General features: G+C 37.1%; 1 protein-coding gene across 1 annotated transcript; it reads right to left on the bottom strand.

Annotated features, from left to right (window-relative positions):
- Positions 1 to 1203: 1203 nt before the first annotated feature.
- slc9a4.S (solute carrier family 9 member A4 S homeolog) lies at positions 1204 to 19804 on the bottom strand. The gene is made up of 12 exons (XM_018249779.2): positions 19093 to 19804; positions 16666 to 17129; positions 14331 to 14590; positions 12088 to 12305; positions 11479 to 11681; positions 10249 to 10335; positions 8829 to 8899; positions 8176 to 8334; positions 7721 to 7820; positions 3982 to 4101; positions 2722 to 2809; positions 1204 to 2341 (listed from the first exon to the last, which is right to left on the bottom strand). The coding sequence occupies exons 1-12, from the start codon at positions 19277 to 19279 to the stop codon at positions 2028 to 2030; spliced, it is 2271 nt and encodes a 756-aa protein (XP_018105268.1). The 5' UTR covers positions 19280 to 19804; the 3' UTR covers positions 1204 to 2027.
- Between the last annotated feature and the right edge of the window lie 3334 nt (positions 19805 to 23138).

The raw sequence follows: 23138 nt of genomic DNA, 5'->3' as shown, positions 1-23138 counted from the left end.
GCTGCCCCTTGGGCTTGACTCTGAAAAGCTCCACTGTCGGGGTCCAACATTCGGGATTGTCCACTTTAATAAGGGCTATTATTTTAAAATTGCATATTTCTATATGTAGTCATAAAATATTTGTTAATGGCATTGCATGTGTGTGTTTAGTATGTATATTGCTGACCCTGATGAACACATAATGGAAAGACAGAGGGGGTCATTTATAAACTTCGCGCAGGGCAGATTGGTTCGCAAATTGAATATATTTGCCCTGCGCATGGTTATATTTATAAAGCTGAATAAGAGGGTGCAAACAGAATTGCGAATCTTTTTTCACAATGCGAATGTCTATAAGAGCTTTTTAAATATGTCACAATTCGCAAATTGCGCATATTTATGCACACGCTCTGCAACTAAATTACGCCACAACTTTGGTGGCGGATAAAATATTTGCTAAAAAAACTGTTTTGCAAACTGCGAATTTAAGTTACTGTCAACGCTATTTTCGCGCACAAAAACCTCGCACATTGGGTGTGCTCACGCAAACTCCAGTCTCATTTGCGCGCCATTTGTGAAAATGTATTCACAAAAAAACGGAAAAATGGGCAGATCAGTGCAATATATTTGTGTTCAGGAAAAATATAATGCAATACAACTATTTGTGAAAAATATGCGCTGCACGAACTTTATAAGTGACCCCCGGATACTTCTGTTGTTAGAATATCCCTTTAGAAATATCTTCATCTTTTGTTCTTTATAAAGTACAAGTACTTGGTGGGGAAAGGTTTATAAATGGTTGTAATTTATATCAGAGGACTTACTTGAGAAGGATTGAAAACAGAAAATGATATGCATGATATGATGTGCAAGAGCAAAGAACACAAGAAATGGTACTGCAGATTTCTCATTCAAGTCGTCAAGTAAATTAATACAATTGTAGATTTCTCCGTTTTTAAAAATGTTGCCACTAAGTTGACCAAATGTATCACAGTCAAGATAGCACACATTTGTTATTATGTAACCTAAAGTAAATAGGTATGAGTGTGAATTTACAGAAACCTATAACTTAACTAGTCACTAGTGCTCCACTTTCCCTGCATATAGAATCCATTGTTCTTCATTTTCTATAAATACCGTATATACTCGTGTATAAGCCGACCCGCGTATAAGCCGAGGTACCTAATTTTACCTATGAAAACCAGAAAAACGTATTGACTCGCGTATAAGCCTAGACACAACTCAGAAAAGTCTCAGAAATATCAAACAGTCGGTTTAATGTTAAAAATCAAGCCATGATGTGGGGAAGAGCGAGAGTTGTAGTTGAGGAGGAGCCACAGGTTGCAGACATGAGGCATGGCCTCCCCATACAAATACATTGTTCCTACAGCTGTGTCTGTTCAAGTTGTCAACTACTACTAATTATTACATACAGCTTATGGTTCACATAGCAACTAAAGCAAGAGAATGCAGATATAAGTCATATGGCAACCATTTTGGATTCATTAGCACATTTCTATGGCAGGCACAACATTGTTATTCTTTGTTTATTTCTTCATTAAACTGCTGTATTCAGGCACAGCAAAGAAATAGCTCTTTCTGCTGTTCATCAGCTAGCAGCTCTGCTGCAGTCATGATTAATTAATGAGCTACACATACAGTAAATGAGAAGAGAAACATCTTCAACTAAGATTTCCTGACGAACATGAAATATTAGAGAACCAACAAGATACTGCTTTTCAAATTACCGGTATACAACATGGCGAGGGAAACGACGGCGACCCGGCTGTTCTATTCTCCCTCCTCCCGCTGGTGCGCACTGCAGCCGCTACCTGAGCCTAGCGCGTATTCACTTCCTGCTCCTCCTCCCCTCCCACTTATTGTTATACCTCCCACAGACCGCGACGCCTCCTAGCGCTGTTCTCTCCTCGCTGCTCTTCCGGCTACTTCAAGCTGACCCGCGTATAAGCCGAGGTAGGATTTTCAAGCACATTTTCGGTGCGGAAAATCTCGGCTTATACGCGAGTATATACGGTACTCAAAAGTTTCTAAAGTTCTTTGGAATGTCGGTTATGTATTGCTTTAGTGTTCCATCTCACAAACTGTCCTATTTCCTCTTCAGTATCACTATCTTCATTTGCCTGTGTATCCTCCTCAAATACCACATCAAAGTGCAAGAAGTGTGCATTTGCCGACTGATATCTTGGCCTTGTAATCAGCTCCTTCTTCAACACATTTTCTTTTGCATGCCATGAACATGCTCTCCTTTGGTTTCTTTGTTCACGTTTCCAATGATCCAATAGACTGGTCTCTGTTGAACATTGCAAGACTGGGCTTGTAGAGAACACAGCATCATCAAAGTCTGAGTTAAAAAGAAGTAACACATTAACTGCAGCATAATGACAGCCACTAGGTCCAAATGTGCCTGATTGCATCTGATGAGTCGAAATGTGCACAACTGTGCTTGTGCTTTTACACAAATAGGATTAAATTGAGCAGAAAATGTTCAACTCTATAACTCAGCATCAAAATGATATCCACACTTCATTCTCTAGTTTCATTCTGAGTTGCTGAATGGGTCAACCCATCCCCTTTTTGTCTTTATAGTGAGCATTTTCCAATCACAGCTGCTAACATTGCAACTGAATTTAAAGTTGTCTATACTGATGGAAAGTTATCTATAGTAGAATATCAATAAACATGGAATGATTGTTTTGACGTTAATATTTTTCATTAATTTACCTTGAAACAGTTGATGTCTTGTTCTGCCTGCTCCTGCACTGGAGCTGTTGTGAGGAAGTGACAAAAAACGAACATTTTTGGCACCAGTCTGTAAAACAATAAAGAAATGAATTGTGCAAAGCATCTGTCGCCTAAACAACTTAATCAAATGATACCAGAAAGTGTAGAGAAGCCTACGTACACTGTTAAAATAATTGAAACATTAAAATAAAGTGCAACAAGTTGTAACTGCAATACTATATGTGCACACTGAAAGACTAACAATACTGTAACTGACTAAAAGACTAAATAAAGTAAATATAAGGGGCAAAAGTTTGTACACTCGGTTGCTTCTTTACTTTTGGTATTTGAGGTTGTGATTAGGGCTCAGAATGTTGATTGTTGTCCTATGAGTTTAGTTATCTGTGTAAAAACAACTTCAGGGTTGGAGCTCTATAGCTCAATGAAAATTTGCTCCCCCCACCTTTGATGGTGGGGGGGGCATGTAGGTTGCAGTGTGGCTGGGCATACTGCCAGCTTCTTCTTGCAGAACAATGTAGAATGAACAATGGGGGGCACATTTACAAAGCTCGAGTGAAGGATTAGAAAAAAAAACTACTTCGAATTTCGAAGTATTTTTTTGGCTACTTCGACCATCGAATTGGCTACTTCGACCTTCGACTACGACTTCAAATCGAACGATTTGAACTATTGTCTCTTTAAAAAAAACTTCAACCACCTACTTCGCCACCCAAAACCTACTGAGCACCTAGCAATTTCTGATCGAAGGAAAATCGCTTGATCGATGGATTAAAATCCTTCGAATCATTTGATTCAAAGGATTTAATCGTTCGATCGAACGATTTTTCCTTTGATCGTTTGATCGAACGAATTGCGGTAAATCCTTCAACTTCGATATTTGAAGTCGAAGGATTTAACTTCGATGGTCGAATATCGAGGGTTAAGTAACCCTCGATATTCGACCCATAATAAATGTGCCCCTTAAAGTGTTAATATACACAAATAAAAGAACTATTCTTGCTCTAGTTCATAGTTTTTTTTTAGTAAAGGACTAAACATAAAATACATTATTAGTTATGTATTATGTATATACTGTACATATAGATATATTATAAATTTGTCAACCATTTACATGCTTTCGGGTGACCAGAAAATTCTATCTGCTGACATAAGATATGACACAAATGTTGTGACTTTTATTATATTACCCCGACTGTGAGAAAGAAAATAGATAAAATAATGATGTTATATATACTATACCTGTCTTTCCCATGGAAGTGTCTGTCCTCTTCTCATGCTTGAATATCGGCGTATGAGAATTTCTCTGTTTTGACTTTCACTGTCCTCCTTTGGCAGATTGTATTTACTATATGATGGTGTCTAAAAATTCAAAACAGGTGAATCTTTGTAAAAATTTGAATCCTGCGATTGTAAATGTTGCCAATAAATCAAAGAACGTTTTTACTACATAATGGCTTCTGTCTTAAACTTTTATTATGATGTAGGCATTGACTTTCTGAGACAATTTGCAATTGGTCTTGTTATGGGTTTTTCATTTATTTAGCTTTTTGTTCGGCAGTTCTTCAGTTTGGTATTTCAGCAGCTGTCTAGTTGCTAGGGTCTTATTTAAACTAGCAGCCAGGCTGTGGTTTGAACAAGAGACAGGAATGTGAATAGAAGTGGGCCTGAATATAAAGATATGTAATAAAAAGTAAAAAAGTCAGAAGAGGGCATATAATTCAAAATTTTAAAAGAATAAAGAACAAAGACCTATTGCAAGGTTGCTAGGAATAGGACATTATCCTTCAGTCACGCTAGTAGGTCTGTCTGGGGATCACCAAGATCAGATAGCAGAATATGTTACATTTCCAGTTAAAGGAGACTTAAAGCTTAACTAAAGAAGTAGGCTAGAAATATTGTAAATTAAGTTTTGGGCTTCTGTACCAGCCCAAAGCCCCCACAGCCCTTTAGTAGTAAAGATCTGTGCCTCTGAAGATGCCCCGGTAGCTCCCCATCTTCATTTCTGCTGATTCACTGCACATGCTCTGTGCTGCTGTCACTTACTGAGCTTAGGGGCCGACTCAAAATATACAGTACACATAGAATATAAATGTCACAATATAAGTCTAATACTACATGGCAGCACAGAAACCAGTGCAGCTAGCATCAGAATTTATTAATCAACCTTATAGCATCAGCTTATATTACAGACCAACTTTATTTTCTGCTTGATAATTTGAGATGACCCCCAAGCTTAGCTTCTCAACAGAGCCCACTGAGCATGAGAGTGTCGCAGACCAACTGTGACAAGTGTGAAGTCCTGGATCATTGCTGCTATTGAGAAGCTGAAACTTTAGGATGGTGCAATAAGTTCATTATATAAAATATGGCATTTTAAGCCATGTTCATTTCTAGGGTTTAGTTCTCCTTTAAAGGGGTCGTTCAGCTTCCAAACACATTTTTTCAGTTCAGTTGTTTCAGAAATAAAGTCTTTTTTCAGTTGCTTTCCACTTTTTTTTTACCCTTTTTCCAGAATTGAAGTTTAAAGTTTAATGTTCCTGCCTCTGATGTTTTAGTCTGGCAGCTCAGTGATTCAGTTCAGATTCTGAACTGTTATAATTTGCTGCATTAGTTACATTTCTCCACAGTATCTGTGGAATATTAGCAACTATTGTATAAATTCTAACAACTGCCTTTAATGAGACTCTGGATTCAGTTCAGCAGGGACAAAGATAACTAATGTATCAACTTCGGGGGTTATTTATAAAGGGTCCAAATTTATCTATAGTATTTCTAATATCAAACTTCGAGCAACTCCGAATTCCCAAATGAAGAAAAATGCCCAAAAAAATAGGGTCAGGCAAACTTCGGAGTTTTCCCCAAAAACTCCATATTGTTCAGAGTTTTCTGTAAAAACTATTTTTTCGGAGTTTTATGAGTTTTTTGCACAGAAACCCAGAAATCATCGGATATCGGTAGGGACATCAGCGCAGAAACTGGGACCATCCCCATACATATTATAACATAGATTTTGTACAGCTATCCTTTGAAGCAGCTGTTATAGAGCCATAATTACTTCTATGAACAGATTAAAATGTCAAAGGTGGCTTAGAAGGGTCCCTTTTTCTATTTGTAATCATGGATGCCATTAGTAATCATGGGGTCCAGCACTACTAAGGAGTAGTATCCCCTCCCCCCCGGGACCCACAATTATCAAACTATCAGTAACCTGGGCCCCAGATTGGGACCACGTTGAAGAATATAAACTCCCTTTAATGCCCACCAACAATTCACACAAACCCCAACCACTTCCTTGAAAATCCCTCTTATGTCCTCTTGTAATTATTATATTATTACCCTTTATATAGTGCTGACTTATTAATTCACATCAGTCAGTGGAGCTTACAATTTAAGGTCCCTATCAGAAACATAAATACTATAGCCAATTAAGCTTCTTCTATATTTTTGCAATCTGGGAGGAAACACATGCAAGCCTATGAAGAACATATAAGGGGTGATTTACAACCACTAGCACAGTTGAATCTCTCATTTTAATGCAACCACCACAATGCCGGGGAATAGCACTACATTGTGTGGAAAAACTGTAACTACACTTGGGGGCAGATTTATCAAGGGTCAAAGTGAATTCGAGGGAATTTTTGAAGTACAAAAATTCGAAATTCAAAGTAATTTTTTGGATACTTCGACCATCGAATAGGATACTACGACTTCAAATTTACTTCAAAATCGTTTAGTAGTAAAATAGTTTGAATATTCGATAACTTCTACTTTAATAGTTCGCCAAATTAAACCTGCCGAAGTGCTATGTTAGCCTATGGGGACCTTCTAATGCATTTTTCTACGTTTTTTGTAGTTGAAGTAAAATTGTTCGATCGATCGCTGAAATTGTTCGAATTTAATCGACCGCAAAATGGTCAAATTCGGTAAAAAAAACTTTGACTTCGATATTCCAAGTATAGCCATTCGATGGTCAATTTTGGAGTATATTTCGAAATTCGACCTTTGATAAATCTGCCCCTTGAAGTTTGAACTGTGCTCACTACATTTGCAGTTGTTGAAGAAAAATCTAAATTTGAAATTATTTTCTTAGCAACATATTAACGTCAATACTATTTACTATTATACTAATGTAAAAAGAAGTGTTTGAATGAATTCAGTTTGCAAATAAGCACAGCTTGTACTTTAAAAAATTGTCACTATTTTTAGGGAATGTGAATCTGTGTTTCTGTATTTACATGTGTATGTTGCTTAAAGGGGACCTGTCACCCGGAAATATAAAGCTGTACAATATATGTCCTTTTCAAATTAAAGATGAAACCCTTATTCTTTTTTTTAAAGCATTCATACCTGTTATAAACCCTTTTAAAAATCTCAGCTGTCAATCATATTTTGCCTGCCCCTCCTTTATGCCTTAGGCATAGAAGTTGGGCAGGCAATTACTTTCACTTTCCATTTAGCATTTCCTACATGTCACTGCCCTCCTCATATTCCCCCTCCCTCCTCAACATGTAATTGTGTAGCCAGAGCATGGGCATGGGCATCAGCCCCCCCCCCCCATTCTGGCACATAAATAAGATTTTGATGCAATAACAGAGCCCATAAAATGGCTGCTGTCTGCTTGTTGTGATTATGAATTCCAAAACTAAAAAAAAACAAGATTTAAATTTTTTTTAGTGTAAGTAAAGTTGATTTTGCTTGACTTACATCATAAAATATGATTTGATATTATTTCTTAAGGTGTCAGGTCCTCTTTAATGGAAAATAAACTAAGCATTGATAGAACTGAGGTATAATGCTACATATAATAAAAATAATAATATACCTGGCATGGTGTGTGTAATTAACCTAAGAATTTGTTCCTTAAATTCTGAAGAAATGAACTTCATATGGCAATTTTCACATACATAACATAAAACAATTCAAATGTAGTTTATTCCGCAAATACAAAGGGTAATGATACGCAGTATAAATATCTCACCCTTCTCCGCACTCGATAGAGACTGTTTGTCAGCAGATTCCTCATTTGTGCTATGTCTTCTGTAGAAAAGTCATTTCCTACATTGGTGCGTGAGAATGTTCTATAAAATCAAAATTGAAAATAAATATCTATCGTCATTAGGTACCAAAACTTTTACACTGTTTAAGTGAAAACACTAACTTCAGTTAACAGAGTCAGACTGTGGGTTCTCAAGGACTGGTCTCTGTAACGTTTCCGAGATTTTGGCAAAAATAAACAGCTAAACATTTTTACATGTTTATTTTGAATTATATGGTTACATTTTCTAATTTGCAGCAAATATAATAATCCCCTCTTCTTAGTAAACTAGTGATATAATCTTTACTATAATATTAATCTGGTGGAGGAGCTTTATTAAATATGCTCAACAGTAGTTCCTAATTTTGGCACCTGGCAGAAAGAAATAATATACTTACTGAAAGGATGGCAAAGAAATATCTCTGCCCATACCAAATCTTGTCATCTCAATGGCTTGTTTCAGCTGAAGCTTCTTGTGTAGGGAAACAATGCTAGACTTGGGCTGGTTATCTCGGATTAAAGCCCTTCGTAAAAGCTTGTTATCAATCTGTTTATATCTAAAGGAACATGAGAGGGGGTGTCATAATAATGTATTTTTTATTCTTTATTGATATACCTTCAGAGAGAGTAAAGCATACAAAATATCTGCACTCGCCAGTTAACTGGATCTGTTGCCAAAAACAGAACTTGTTTTTATTATACTAAAATGTGTAGTAATGAAAATCTGCACTAATATAAATAGTTAAGACATATGATACTGCCTAAACATATTATACAGTTGATATACATATAAAACTTCTATATTTATAGGCTTATATTTGCTGTACCATGTCAGTTGTATTACCTACCCAAACAGAAGAGAAGACACAGAAGAGCAGTAATGGAATGGTTAAAGTTGCCTTTTCACCGACATTTGGATGCAAATACTGTACATATAATAGCTTCTGGCTGCACATGTATAGCATAATCTTTCCCACCTTCTACATTTCTATAAGCTTCAGCATACAATAATGGCCTCTTAAATATAAGGTTAATAAAATACAGTACTTACTTTTGTCTCATTTGATAGTGTCCCCAGTGGCCACATATATCTGCAATTCCAGCCCTCAAGTGATCCATCAACTGAAGAATGAAAAAAGTGTACTTTCATTCCAACTCTCCAACTTTCTTACTTAAAAGTGTAATGAGTGTTTATGTTGTGTTCAGATTCACAATGGAAAAAATAACAATCCTGATGGGCTTCTGTAATAGTGTCAAATTAAATATTTAACTTTAATACTGTTCTTTATGTATATCTGCCTAATAAGCTTAAACTTTAAGATATTAGATTTTATAGGACTTTGGAGTTGCAACATGCATGCCTTCCTGGTTATCTGCTTGAGACTAGGTTTATATATCTAGCTATATGCAAATGGCTGTTTACATCCTATTGTTAGGTCTCTACATTAATCCTGTAACAGCACCCCAAGCAAAATTTTTATAGTCTGACCAGTTTTCAATCTCCATTCACTGCAGTGTTGGACTGGGACACCAGGGGCCTACCCAAAAACCGTAGACCAGGGGCCCACTCTCAGTACTATTATTCTTCCGCTCCTCAGTCAACCTCTAGTCTCCTAGTCTCTTTTCTTTACATACTATAACCTATTATTCCATCTATTTAACCTCTTTGAAATAGGGAATGACCATGAAATAGGCCAAATGTTTAGCAGCATGAGGGCCCACTGACACCTGGGCACACCGGGAGTTTTCCTGGTATCCTGGTGGGCCAGTCCGACACTGATTCACTGTAGCTGGCTATACCCCAGATTTTAAATTCCATGGCACTAGAGAAGTCTACAAACTTTATTACAGAGATATTATTCAGAGAAATCCAACTTTCTCTCAAAAATGATCTACCCTTTGTCTATCGAAATTGTGCGTCCTTATAATATAGTATCTGTATGTGTACTACCTACAATCTACTACCTTTTGAGCTTTGAGAAAATTCATAAGGCACCCAGTATACTAACAGAAGCATACTTATATGTTTATACAGTATATGGGGCATAATTACCCAATCACTTTCTTTCTAATTTTTTAATAGCAGTTTAAATTTTGTCATTTTCTCCTTGGTAAGAAAAATCCTGTTTTATAATGTTAGATAGTCTCTTTTTATACATGCTAAATAAAAGTTGTTTTTTCTCCCCACTGTTCTGCACTGTATTCGTGCCATTGATGTATATATAAAAAGGGGCTCTATGTATTTTGCTGCTTATTGGCACCTATGACAATTAGCAGAAGATAAAAAATCTATCCAGTTTAACATACACTGACCCTGTTTAACATTTCCAGTTTTGTTTTTATCTGTTTATTCCAGCTGTACAAAACTTATGGTACATACTGTACCATGTATTCTAGGTGTATAACATTTGTGAAAAAAATTAAAATGGTCTAATACCATGTAATAATATTTTAGCTTTAACCATTCTTACCCGTGTATGTATTTCTTGATTGATTGTTTCCTTTCTGTTAGTTCTTTTCACATTCAGATATCTGACTAAAGGTCCGATTGTCATTCCCTATATGTGTAACAGATAATATCATTGGTCAGAAACTGTTCTTGATACTTATATAAACGTACAAATTATGCACATTACATACTGTGGGCAGTTTTTCAGCACTGTCATTGGATTACAGTTTGTCCAAACAGAATACAGAATCTTTTGTGGTGATGCCACCCATGAATTTGTGTATGAGCCATTGGCAGGCCCATAAATTACAGACAATGCAATTCTTTTCTACTATTATTAGAATCTGCTTGTTATCTGCAGATCAGTGCTATTTGACTGTCTATGGGTATGGACAAATTAGACAATATATCCCAAGCATTAATCAGCCTATTCTATAGGAAATAATATATGCCCAACTTGGTTTGCTTCCCTCTGCCTTTAATCCAGCTGTAAGGTCATCCTTTGCTAAATTAGACTTACTGTTTATTCTCAGAAAGGGCCGCCATTAGTAATCATGAAGCCTATTCCACCCATGATCTTCCAGAACAATGCCCACTCCAAAGTTCCACCTTTTCCTCAACCACAAATCATGCTTTTCCATCTCGGGGACTGCAGCACCCCCTGTATCACCTTGATAGAGGCCATGTTCTCAGATCTCATTTTACTTTAATGTCACTATACCAACTACAGCAATGTATTTTACCTTTAAATGTAACAATCTTTGCAGAATGTACAGTAATAAAAGTTGTAAATGGTATCGAATTGAATAAAAGTTTGCAAAAATAGAAATAAAAATGTGAACTTCACAATGCAATATTGTTGAAGAGAAAGTTATTACACTGGGCATTCCACATAACCCCTTTATGGATAAGGACATGAAACCAAATTATCCGTTGCATTTTTTATGTCTCTTACCACATAACACTTGAGATCTTTTCCCGATATGATTCTGTATTTATTACCGTATGTGATTTGTCTTCCCCTTGTATATTTTTATATATCTAAATATATATATTGTACTTTTATGCACTGTAGAGCTCTGTGGCTCCTTAACAGCACTTTACAAATAAAGTTATACATACATACATACATGTCATCTTGAGTACATTTCTCACAAGGTGTCCACTGGCTCATATAATGCCCAAAATATGGTTCCTCTAATCAATTCCACTTTTAAATACATCTTAAAATCAGTTTGCATAATCATAATACCTTGAAGAAGACTGTGAAATATATGACTACAATTGTAGACGTGATAAACATTTTTTTCCTTGGAAACAGAAGGATGGGAAGCAAAAACACAAGGGAGAAACTGCTCGCACCCCGAAGTCCACTGTAGGCAATAATGAGTTGGTCTTTAAGGGTAAACCGTAATGTTCGAAAATGATTTATGATAGGAAAAAGAAGGAAGACACCTGAAGTTGAAAACAACGAACAATTATTAATCATCATATGCTCACACATATATCTTTATAAATGCAGTAATGTTTTACATATGTAATTTCAGAAATACAGGTTTTATATTTTGCAGTGTTGCTAAATAAGGGATATTTGTTCCATGGGACATATATATATATATATATATGACCCTGCTTATTGTTTTCATTGCATGATAGCACTCCCTTCTCTTCCACCATGCCTCTTCTCTTAATTTAATTTAACCATATTCACCCTGTCCTTGTTCTCTCTCCTCTTGCCCTTGATCACACAGGCACGATAAAGAAATAAATAAATTGTATGAGAGTGGGACCAGTTACAAGACCAGGAAAAATGTTACTTTACACAATAAATGCTCATATGCAAACAACTAGAAAATCTTACTTAGTGCTCTCCAAATCAGACAGAAGAGTAAAGTGAAGCTGACAAAAGCCCAATTCCATTCATGGTTCTTTCCCACAGTGCTAACCCCCATGAAGATAAAGATCAGGGTTTCACTGAGGCTACTTAGCATCTTCATGAAATATTTTATCGTTGTACTGGAATTTTTGCTGATATTTTCTTCTACATACTTCTTCATGGTCATTGCACAAGCTGTCATACTATAGGAGAGAAACAAATGCTTCTCAGAAATAGTGATATTGTTTAATTTTTTAAAATAACTTAACAATGATTAATATTTTTTTTTAACAGTGTGCATAATATTGCAGTCACATAGTAAGAAAAAAAATACACATTCAGCTATTCCCTTTACAATTGAATACCCCTAACCCTCAAAGACATTGTGGAGGGAGCATACACACAGCAGTAGTAACCTGCGAAAACCTGTGTTGGACAGAACATGTTTTGAGCCCTTTTCGGTGTATCCTATTTGACTTGACATGTGTCATGTTTATGAACCACTTTTTGCCGTTTTCCTACAGTTGTGGCATGTGTTCCCTGCATGCTTTAGTGCCATATATTTACCCTTAACCCATTGCATAAATGCAGTATACCTCCATCTTACTTTCTTCCCTCTTTTAACTTTTACACTATGGGGCAAATTCACTAAAGGGCGAATTTTTGCCTGCAAAGGCTTCACCATAATTCGCGTCAGGCGCAAATTCATTACCACTACGCTAATTCACTAAAATGCAAAGTTGCGTCTCTGCAACCAAAGCTGCCGAAGTTTCTGTAGCATAAATTCATCAGCGCAAGCATTTACTAGCAAACATTCTCTAACGTTCATTTCTGCCTAGCGAAACTTTGTTAGTGCACTTACACTTAGGTCAATTTGAATAGGGTGGGTACATATAGGTCATATATGTGCCTTTATTATAGATGTTGGTGCAAATGCTTGAAGTGGCCACTTATTATTAAAAATGTCCAAGGAAGAAAAATAAAGACAAAAGAGATCCTCTAATGCCCTAGACATGAACCCACCCTGAAACAAATGTGGCTTGCCCTTCAAATTGTTAAAAAAAATGTTCAAATAAAAATTTCTAATAGTTACAACTTTTAAAGACAATCTCACTTTAAAATATGAAAAAACGCCAGCGTTTTTTATCATTTTTATGACTCTTCGGCATACAGGATATTATGTCACTAATATAAGATTAATGAGGATGTAGCATCATCTGATCAGTTCGCCAGGTCTAAACTGGCAAAGGAAATTCTGGCGAAAGAGTAATGATTCTGGAGTAATGATTGGTCATCTGAGCGACAGTTTGCCTTGTGATAATGAGCAAAAATTCGCTAGCGATGTACTCTGTCTCTAGCGAATTGTCCTGTACGCCTGTTAGTAAATTGGCAATGTCCATGCGGATGGTTATTCTGGCGAATTTTCAATAGCAATGGACACTTTGCCCTTTAGTAAATCTGCCCCTATATCTCTTCTCATTTTCCCCTTCCTTAGTCATATAAATCGATAAATGAAAAAAGAATGCAAGCTTCTGTGAGCAGAGCCCTCCCCAATTGTCACCTAACAATATTCATTTGTAACTGTGAATCTATTTAATCATACCATATGTAAACTGTTTGATGAATGATTTAGCTATATAATTAATAAAAAGCTAAAATAAATTCTCCTAACCCAGTGGTAAGGCAATCTATGTTATAAACCATCCAGTTTTTAAACCCTCATGTGGCATGCACGAGAAGAGGAAAGATATGAACAGGTTTTAGCAATGCTTCAGCATTCTTGTTACACAACATTCAGAACATTGCCATATTTTTGTTTAGTGTAAACCCATTTCTATCACATTGATGCCTCTACAACATTATGGAGTAAATCTAAATATACACCCTCACACTGGGCACTTATTGCTAAAATGCTTATTAGTTCATCATACAGTTGATTCTGCTTAAATTTGATGAGTAGAGCCTGACTTAGTGAAAAAGACAGAGGAGACAGAACAGATAGAAAGGCACTATCATTAATATTTTTATTTTGAAAATACTTAAGTACTTTGTACAGAAAAATACATATTTAGTATTACCTTTATATTATGTGGTATATAGAAATTTGACATATTAGTTGCTGGGTGATAATACTAATGGGACAAATTCCATTACCTTATTAACTAGTACATTTCACTTTACAGACATTTCCAAAAAGGTATTTTAAACAATTTTTCTACTATACTTACGCTAAGATGCCAGAAAGGTAAAAAGCTTCTGCAGCCAAATAGGAAAGGTAACTGAACATGAAGACAATGAGGGGCTCAATGGAAGAAATATTCTTGGTGAATCTCGTGATGAATGCTGAAAAGAATCCAGATATGATCCCAAAGAAAACTCCACCAATGCCCACCATAAAAAAACGCCCAATACCTGCGAACACATCTGCAGGCTCAATCGATTCAAAAGTGTGCATCTGTGTAAAGGTGATGAAGATATTATACAATACCTATGGAAGAGGCAATGTGTATTATTATTACATTTTCAAGCATACAAACTACAGATCTTGCTAAAAGATGGAGAAAGAAACCAAAAAATTGGATTTTCATTGCATAGCAAAACACTCTGCTATTAATCCTTTTTAATTTTCCAAATGCCTCTCAAAGTAATGTAGTAACTATTAATGTGAAAATTTTAAAGAGCTATATATTGTGGTTAATCTATGTTGCTTTGTTATTTTAGTCTTTTTATCTTTAAGCATTCTCTTAGGACATATTTTTACTAGTGCATGATATGTTAGAAACTAAGGGTAAAGGTAAATGCGTAATCAGTGTCGGACTGGCCCTCAGGGATACCAGGAAAAGTCCCGGTGGGCCAAGGTGTCAGTGGGCCCTCCTGCTGCTAGACATTTGGCTTATTTCATGGCCATTCCCTATTTCTATGAGAACAAAGTGGCTAAATAGATGCAATAATAGATTATAGCATGTAAACAAAAGGAGAATAGATGAGTGAGGAAAGGAAGAATAATAGTAGGGCCCCTGGTCTAAGATTAATTGGTGGGCCCCTAGTCAAAGGTTTTTGGGTGGGCCCCTGGTGACCCAATCACACAATCACACAACCATAGGATAGTGCATGAAAAGTACGTTGTCTTACATGAAATTAATGAGCCAGAATACAAATACATGAAAAAACTTCCTGGGCTTTATATAAAACCAATCATCTGTGTATGTATTGTCTATGCATTAGACAAAGAGCTTGTAAGTAATTTGTTAGCAGCTCTGTGCCAAGTGGATACGAGTCCTAAAAATATGATACACAGATAGATGTTAAAATCTGCAATATATTCTAGTTTCTCATAGATTAGTATGCAGTGGAAGAGGACTACACACACTAGTGATATCCCAATAGAGAGAAACAAGGAAAAAGACAGGGGGTGGTGGAATGTGGTCACACATAAGGAAAGGAAAAGTTGTAGTAGTTTGTAGGCAGGTGTCCCGTAAATTGTTAAGCAGTAATCAGTAGACCAGCAGTTGTTAAAAAATAAATAAAGTTCTTTTTATTCTTTCAACACATGTCAATCCAATCTAACACCAACAGGCAATTCTTCAGTTATTCAATACATGGCCACTCTTTCCAGGAACCTAGCCGTCCTTTACTTAAAGGATTTCTTCAGGTATTATCTTCTAAAACCAATGGGCTGCACCTGATCCACCGTCCTCGATGGGATCTCACTATCCCCATCTGTCCTCAGCAACCTGACACTCCTCACTGGTGCCCCCTTGCTATTCCAGACAGGACTTTTCACAATGGCCAGAGTCCCATAGCCCTCTCTCTTACTATCCTGTTTCCTATCACTAAATCCCTGACTGGTAGAGGATCTACCAGAAGGCTAGTTCCACTTACTCCTGGTTGGGGCTCTTTTCCTGCCTTGTACACCTAGTGTACACTATAACATAAATCTCCTAACTCTGGCTCAGCCTACTACTTACTTCAGGGCTGAGCTCTTCTTTCCTCCAGCAGATGTTCTTCACTGGACCACAACCACCTACAAACTGCCACACCCGTGGTTTCTTACCCCCATTTATTCTGTTTTTCTCCCTCTTGTGGCCGGGGTAAAAATTACATCATTACATAATTAATAGGACTCTACTGTCCTCTTGTGGCCAAACCCTGTAAACATACTTTTAAACATTACAATTTTCAACATTTAAAACCCATATCCACACATAACAGGCATTTTTACATTTACACTGTCATACACTGCAATTTTCACATGACATCATTTTTACCCACCATACAACTTAACAGTCTTATATCTGTATAGTCATATGTTTGCAAAGATTTATTATTAAATAAATATATGGAGAAAAAGAACATCACACACAAAACTATCATGAAAAATAACCATCTTGCTGTTTTACAGTTTTGTTCTCTAATATGTATATATTTAAACCACTATAAACTAATCTGTATGTAATCTGTATGTAAAAACGGCTGAAAAAAAACAACTGTTATAATTAACATATATATTTAAAAATATATAAATGTTGCTTACTGTAATATTTATATGTGTTGGGTACTCACCACAGTTATTCCATCATTTAACAAAGATTCTCCAAATATAGTCATGTATAATTTTTCATTAACAGAGATTTCTTCAAATATGGCAAGAACTGCTACAGGATCCACAGCTGATATCAGACTGCCATACATTAGGTTCTGTAACAGCGTTACATCACTTAACTTGAATGCTTCAATCTGGCAGATTCCATAGAGGGAAATGCCAATACCAAATGCATTAATGAGAGTCCCCAATACCGACCAGCTTATTATGGTTCCAATATTTTCAAAAAAGGGTCGAGTGGACAAAAAGTACCCTCCTTCAAGAACAATTGGAGGTAGGAGATACAAGAAGTATATATCGGTCCTCATCGCTGGTGGAGATTTGTGATCTGTGCCATAAATTATTGCTCCAAGCAGTACACCAATAGCAATAAGGATGCAGCTTTCTGGCATTATTTTTGGCAGCCTACGATACAAATGAAAACCTGTGAACAAAATGGGACATGTAATTCACATTCATTTATTGTTTCTTGTTCACTTAAATTAAGATTTAAGTTGTACAGTAGGGTACAACACCTGAGTCCTCTATCCCTAACTGTTGTATTGTATTTTCATAATTTATAATAAAACACAATACGGGTATGGGACCTGTTATCCAGAATGCTCAGGGCCTGTGGCTTTCTGGATCGCCATACCTTAAGTCTACTAGAAAATCAGGTAAGCATTAAATAAACCCAATAGACTGGTTTTGCCTCCAATAAGGATTAATAATATCTTAGTTTGGATCAAGTACAAGGTACTGTTTAATTATTACAGAAAAAAAGGATATTGTTAAAGAAAAATATGGATTATTTGGATAAAATGGAGTCTATTAAAGATGGCTTTTCCATAAGTTGGAGCTTTCTGGATAACAGGTTTCCAGATAATAGCTCCCATACCTGCACAGCATTTGTTCTGTTGATACAATCTTGCCATTTTCTATTCTGTAGATTTGGCTGCATTTTAATGCATAGGGATTCCATTATTACACTTTGACTTAGCAGTAGTGGATACAGATTTCAACCAAATGAAACTGGATTAAACATTGCACTAAGCAACGAAACGGCATAACAGAAATTTCAAAATCTCGTTAGCTACACAATGAAACACGGCCTTGTTATGTTTTGGAAATGTAGGATTTAATCTCTTTTATGCAAAGTCCTGCTTTTTACATGGATGTTTACATGACTTTCTTACCTAATATGTTAGAACAATATCATACATTTTGAAACTCAATTTTAAACTGAGTACAATACGACACAACAAAGCCTTAACTTGTATTTACTGTAACAACTGAAGGATAACTTTTTCATGTGGTGTGACCACTGAATGATCTAAAATTGATCCATCTATTTAGCTGCTATCATTTTATTCCCAGACTTAGATATTTGTTGGATTTACATACAAATATTACTCCATAAATAAAACTTGTATAGCACTGACATAAATTTCCAGCAAAAACCCACAATCGAAATGAAATTTATGCAGATGATGTACATGTTTATTTCTGTATAGATGTATAGATTGTAAGCTCTTTTGAGCAGAGTCATATCTGTATATTCAGTATTTACACTCACTTATTGTACAGTGCTGTAGAATATGTTGGGGCCTTATAAATACTTGATTATAATAATTATAGCTCAGCACAATGTTGGTATCAACCCTAACGTTAAAAAACCCTACCCTCCTACCCTACATAAACCCACTCCCTCCTCCCCCCCAGCCTAAGTGTTACCCTGGGCAAATGCCCCTAACATTTTACTTACCCCTCGGTGCAGATTTAGGCATCAGAGTTCACGGGTGCCATCTTCAGCCGCTTCGCAGTTGTCGCGAAACTACTCTGACTGCGCATGCGCCACCACGTTCTGAGTAAGTAAAACGTTAGGGGCATTTGCCCAAGGTAACACTAAAGCTGGGGGGAAGAGGGAGGCGGGTCTATGTAGGGTAGGGGGTGGGTTTTTTTTAACGTTAGGGTTGAATTCTCCTTTAAGGCTGAGAACAATCCATTTTCTTCTTTGGGCTCTAGGATCAACCCTAAAATGCTTATGCTCCTATAAACAGAAATCATCAAGGATACCTTATATCAATTCAGAAAGTGTCAGATTAGGGTCAAGGCCAGATTAATTCTGAGCAGCTGTTTAGGTGTAAAACACTCCTCCATTCCTGATGTAGAGGTTGCAAACCTGTGACACTTGATAATGCATTGAATTAAGTAAAAGCTGTTAATTACACTGCTTAATCAATATTGTGTTGCTTAATCAATATGCAACAGATGAAAATGAAAACTGGCTCTCATTGGTTAAACAACAGTTTCTGGCTATTTTTATAAATATTGTAAGAAGAACATGCATTGTGTTCAGATTAAGATCTGTGGATTCATTATGTTACAATGCCATATAAGATACTTACCGATTTTTGCATATGATGCCAGTATGATCCATAGTGTGATTTCATAAGGAATTTGCACCAAATTATAGTCCACAGAAAACGCATATGTTCCGACACTTTCTTCTCGACTGGCATCTACTGGAGAACTAGTCGTCCCCCCAGTTCCTGCCCCTGTGCTCTCCATTGCCATTAGCAGCATTAGACGCATACAAGATGCGTTCTCGATCGAATGCTAAATATCACAGCAGGCATCTGTATGAAAGGAATACTGCAGCTGGCTTTCCAGGCAACAAAATATATGTCTGTAGTTCTGTTCAGTAGAATTGCAAATGCATTTTGCCTGCCTAGATGGAAAGAAGTTAATCTTAGGTATTCTAGTACTGCAAATCAAACATACTTCTTTGAGAAAGGAGTGACTTGGAGATTGTGTTTACTTAAGATATGATTCATGAAAAGTCATTATCATAGTGCCTTACATTTCTTATGTTCATATTTCACCCAGTGGTTACTTACTGTGCTATTCTGAAACCTGATACACCTATGGCGCTGAGATCAGTCATATTCAGGTGTGATGTGTTGCAAAAAAAAGAAACAGAATTCTGTTTAAGTTACAATATTGCCATCTTGTGGGTGCTGTGTGTGATCACAATATATTAATTGCTGTTTCCATACAATATTTTACCAATCAAAAGGAATACGTAGATCAGTGATCCCCAACCAGTAGCTTGTCAACAACAGTTGCTCTCCAACCCCTTGGATGTTGCTCCCACTGGCCTCAAAGCAGGTGCTTATTTTCGAATTCCAGGCGTGGAGGCAAGTTTTGGTTGTATAAAAACCAAGTGCACTGTCAAACAGAGCCTCAATATAGGTTGACAATCCACATAGGGCTACAAATGGCCAATCACAGCACTTATTTGGCACCCCAAGAACATTTTTCATACTAGTGTTACTCTCCAACTCCTTTTACTTCTGAATGTTGCTCACGGGTCCATAAGGTTGGGGATTCCTGATGTAAATAATAACTGAACTAGGAGAAAAATAGGTGCTTACAGAAAAAACAAAAAAAAATGTAAGTGTTGATTACAGCTCTCTTTTAATATTAACTATTTTTTACTGTGCTTAAAACCACTGTTTAACCATATTGATTGCTGAAGTCTCTATGTTAAACAGGGTGGGTCCTGAAAAAACTGGAAAAACGTCTGTACACAAACTCCTGTATTCATAAATGGAACTGCCTATTTACATAATTAAATACGTGTATGAGAGGTGACCCATGGACTCTTCTAAGACATGTTGATGCAAAACAATCTGCATTGAGTAGTGGGTACTATGGCTCATGTGACATTGTTCTTAAGCTGGCCATAGATTGTACGAATCGAGGATTCGTACGTATTTCGGACCGTGTGTGGAGAGTCCCGTCATTTTTCCTCCGACTGAGATCGGTCGTTTGGTTGATTGTACAGGTTAAAAGATTTCTGTCGGCTGCTGATAATATCTCTGCATGTATTGCCGATCGTACGATTTTCAGAGGGAGACTGTCACTAGCTTTGGTCGGACATAACTATCGTACGATTGCTGTCAGGGGCAGAACATCGGCTGATCTGTTCTTTAACTACTTTATTTGATCTGAATGGTTAGTGGCAGGTCGGGAGATGGGGAAGTCCAATCGTACGATGATTCGTATGATAGGATCTTTGCGTCTATGGCCAGCTTTAGGGCTTGCAATTTTGAAGACTCTTTTTTCAGGCAGCCAGGGGGTATCCACAATGGTGGGAGGAAAAAGCTGTAACTACAAGGTAGTATGCAGTTTGGCTGATGGAATAAACCACATGATACATAGGTATAACCTTCTGTTAACTAATTTTAAAGGGTAACATAAGAGTAGGCTAAAAATAGATATTGACCCAGAGATCAGTCATCCCAATGTGTGGTTCGCTGCCTTTGAAGTTTTGGTTTATGGCTCAATTTTCTTCCGATCGTAGTCAGCCTCCTTGACAGAGGTACTCAGAAGACATACTAAATACACATGCAAAGGGACGGAACTAGGGGTAGACAGAAAAGGCACGTACCTGCTTTCCCTTAGTTCAGGATCTCTAGGATTGCAAACTTTGATAGTTTTATTAACTTTCTAGGCCCTCTGAGTCTTCCAAGTGCTTAAAAAAAAATTGCAGTTGTTATCAAGTATAATAGTCTGCACACATGTGAATAATTCTGTATATCTGCCAGGATTTTGCAATATTTTTCCAGTAAATTACTGTTACTGTTACTAATGCATGATCATTGAAACCGCAGAATTTATCACAAACATCAGGATTTCTGCTGATAAGTGAATTTAACTCCCCAAATGCTGGTTTGTCTATAAAGCAAGAATTAAAAATTGGCCTTCTTTTGTGGTTAGTTTAGGTCTCCTGGTCTTACTGGATCAACACAGGAAGCGTGATGCTTTTTTAGATACAAGATTAGGATACTGTTATATATACAAGTAGACAGCATAATAGTGGATGGTTTTCTTTCTACACCTGTTGCTGGCAGTGCATTCAAAGAGACACTGTGGCTCATTTATAAACACTGGGCAAATTTGCACCTGGGCAGTAACCCATATCCACCAATCAGTGTTTAGATTTTTTTAGCCAGCTGCAAGGAGAACAATAAAAGCAAACATCTGATTGGTGTAGCTGCCCGGGTGCAAATTTGCCCAGTGTTTATAAATAACCCCCACTGTTATCGGAATGCAAGAAGTTCAGGAAGGACACACATTATACATTGCCACTAATAATAAGCTGACTTTCTTAAGCTCAGTAAATTTGGAGCCTACGGCACGGGCTTAAGGAGATACAGGAATCAGTCTCAGGCCTGGATACATGTGTAACTGGATACATGTTAAATAGATGATTCATGATAAGGTTCACTGAAATATTTTGTCATCGCCTTATCCTATGTGTAACTTTGCAACACACATATAAACATATTAGGGTGATTGTAATTAAAATTGCAAGTTTGTTTACAAATGTTTAATGCTGCTTGCAATGTACAATCATTAGCTGATGAATATCACATCACTCATTATAATGTAATCCATTTTTGGACATCCCCTTGGTGCCAAGGTGGTACATCACATAATTCTTACTGATGCAGTTCCTGAGTCCCCTTTGCTAAGTGAAAGGTACTGGAAAACTCCTCTCTGGCAGTGCCTCCACCTAATGGGGTCCCGGAATACACTTGAGGATAGTCCCATTAGGAAACAAATCAATCACACACTTTATTATATAAACTTTATACAAAGAAGTACAATTTTAAAGGGGAAGTAAACTGTAACATTATACACATAAATGCATTGAAAGCATGACCCACTACCCTAGGAACCTGTAGCAGTCCAGTCCTGGTAATTCCCTGCCAGGAAAAGTCCTGCAACTCATTTTGGCAGCCCAAGAGTCTCCATCCCTTGTCCCCAAAAGAGTACCAGTCCTAGGTAGCGCTACCTGCCCTGCTACCTTTCTCGATGGAAAGTATTAGCTCCCATGTGGCTGGCACACAAACAGCCTGTTTCTCCAAACAGGAGATCGCTGGATCCTTATCCTTTCCTACCCCTTCCCTCAGGTAACACTCACCCCGAAGGAGTCACACAGACGGGTAGTCTCACACAGAGCTGACAGGCATCCACAGCGATGATCTCTTTATAGGCTCCAGAGTCTCATAGTCAAGCACATAACAAGGCTTGAATCCTTTGGTTATTTGCTCCCAATACTGTCTATAGCCTGAGCTCTCCCAACATCCATTGCTGAACTGCAGCTCTCAACACTCTCAATAGCGTGAACATACAAATCCGGAAATCCAAACTCCAAACCCTCCTTGTTTGAGCTTTCAGGGACTGGAGGATCCTGCCAAGCCTTGGCAGGCCTATCAAACTCCCTTTTGCCGGATAGGATTCACTATCTCCATAGTGAACAAGGTTCAGCAGCAATCTGTAATCTGTAACTGTAATCCTGTAATGGCTGCTGAGCACATGGCATCTCCTTTTATATTGTTGCCAACAACACCTTGTGGCTGCCTTTGGGATCATCCATGCT

The sequence above is a fragment of the Xenopus laevis genome, chromosome 2S (genome assembly GCF_017654675.1).
Source record: "Xenopus laevis strain J_2021 chromosome 2S, Xenopus_laevis_v10.1, whole genome shotgun sequence".
Classification (NCBI taxonomy): Eukaryota; Metazoa; Chordata; class Amphibia; order Anura; family Pipidae; genus Xenopus; species Xenopus laevis.
This window is presented reverse-complemented; position numbering and strand designations above follow the sequence as displayed.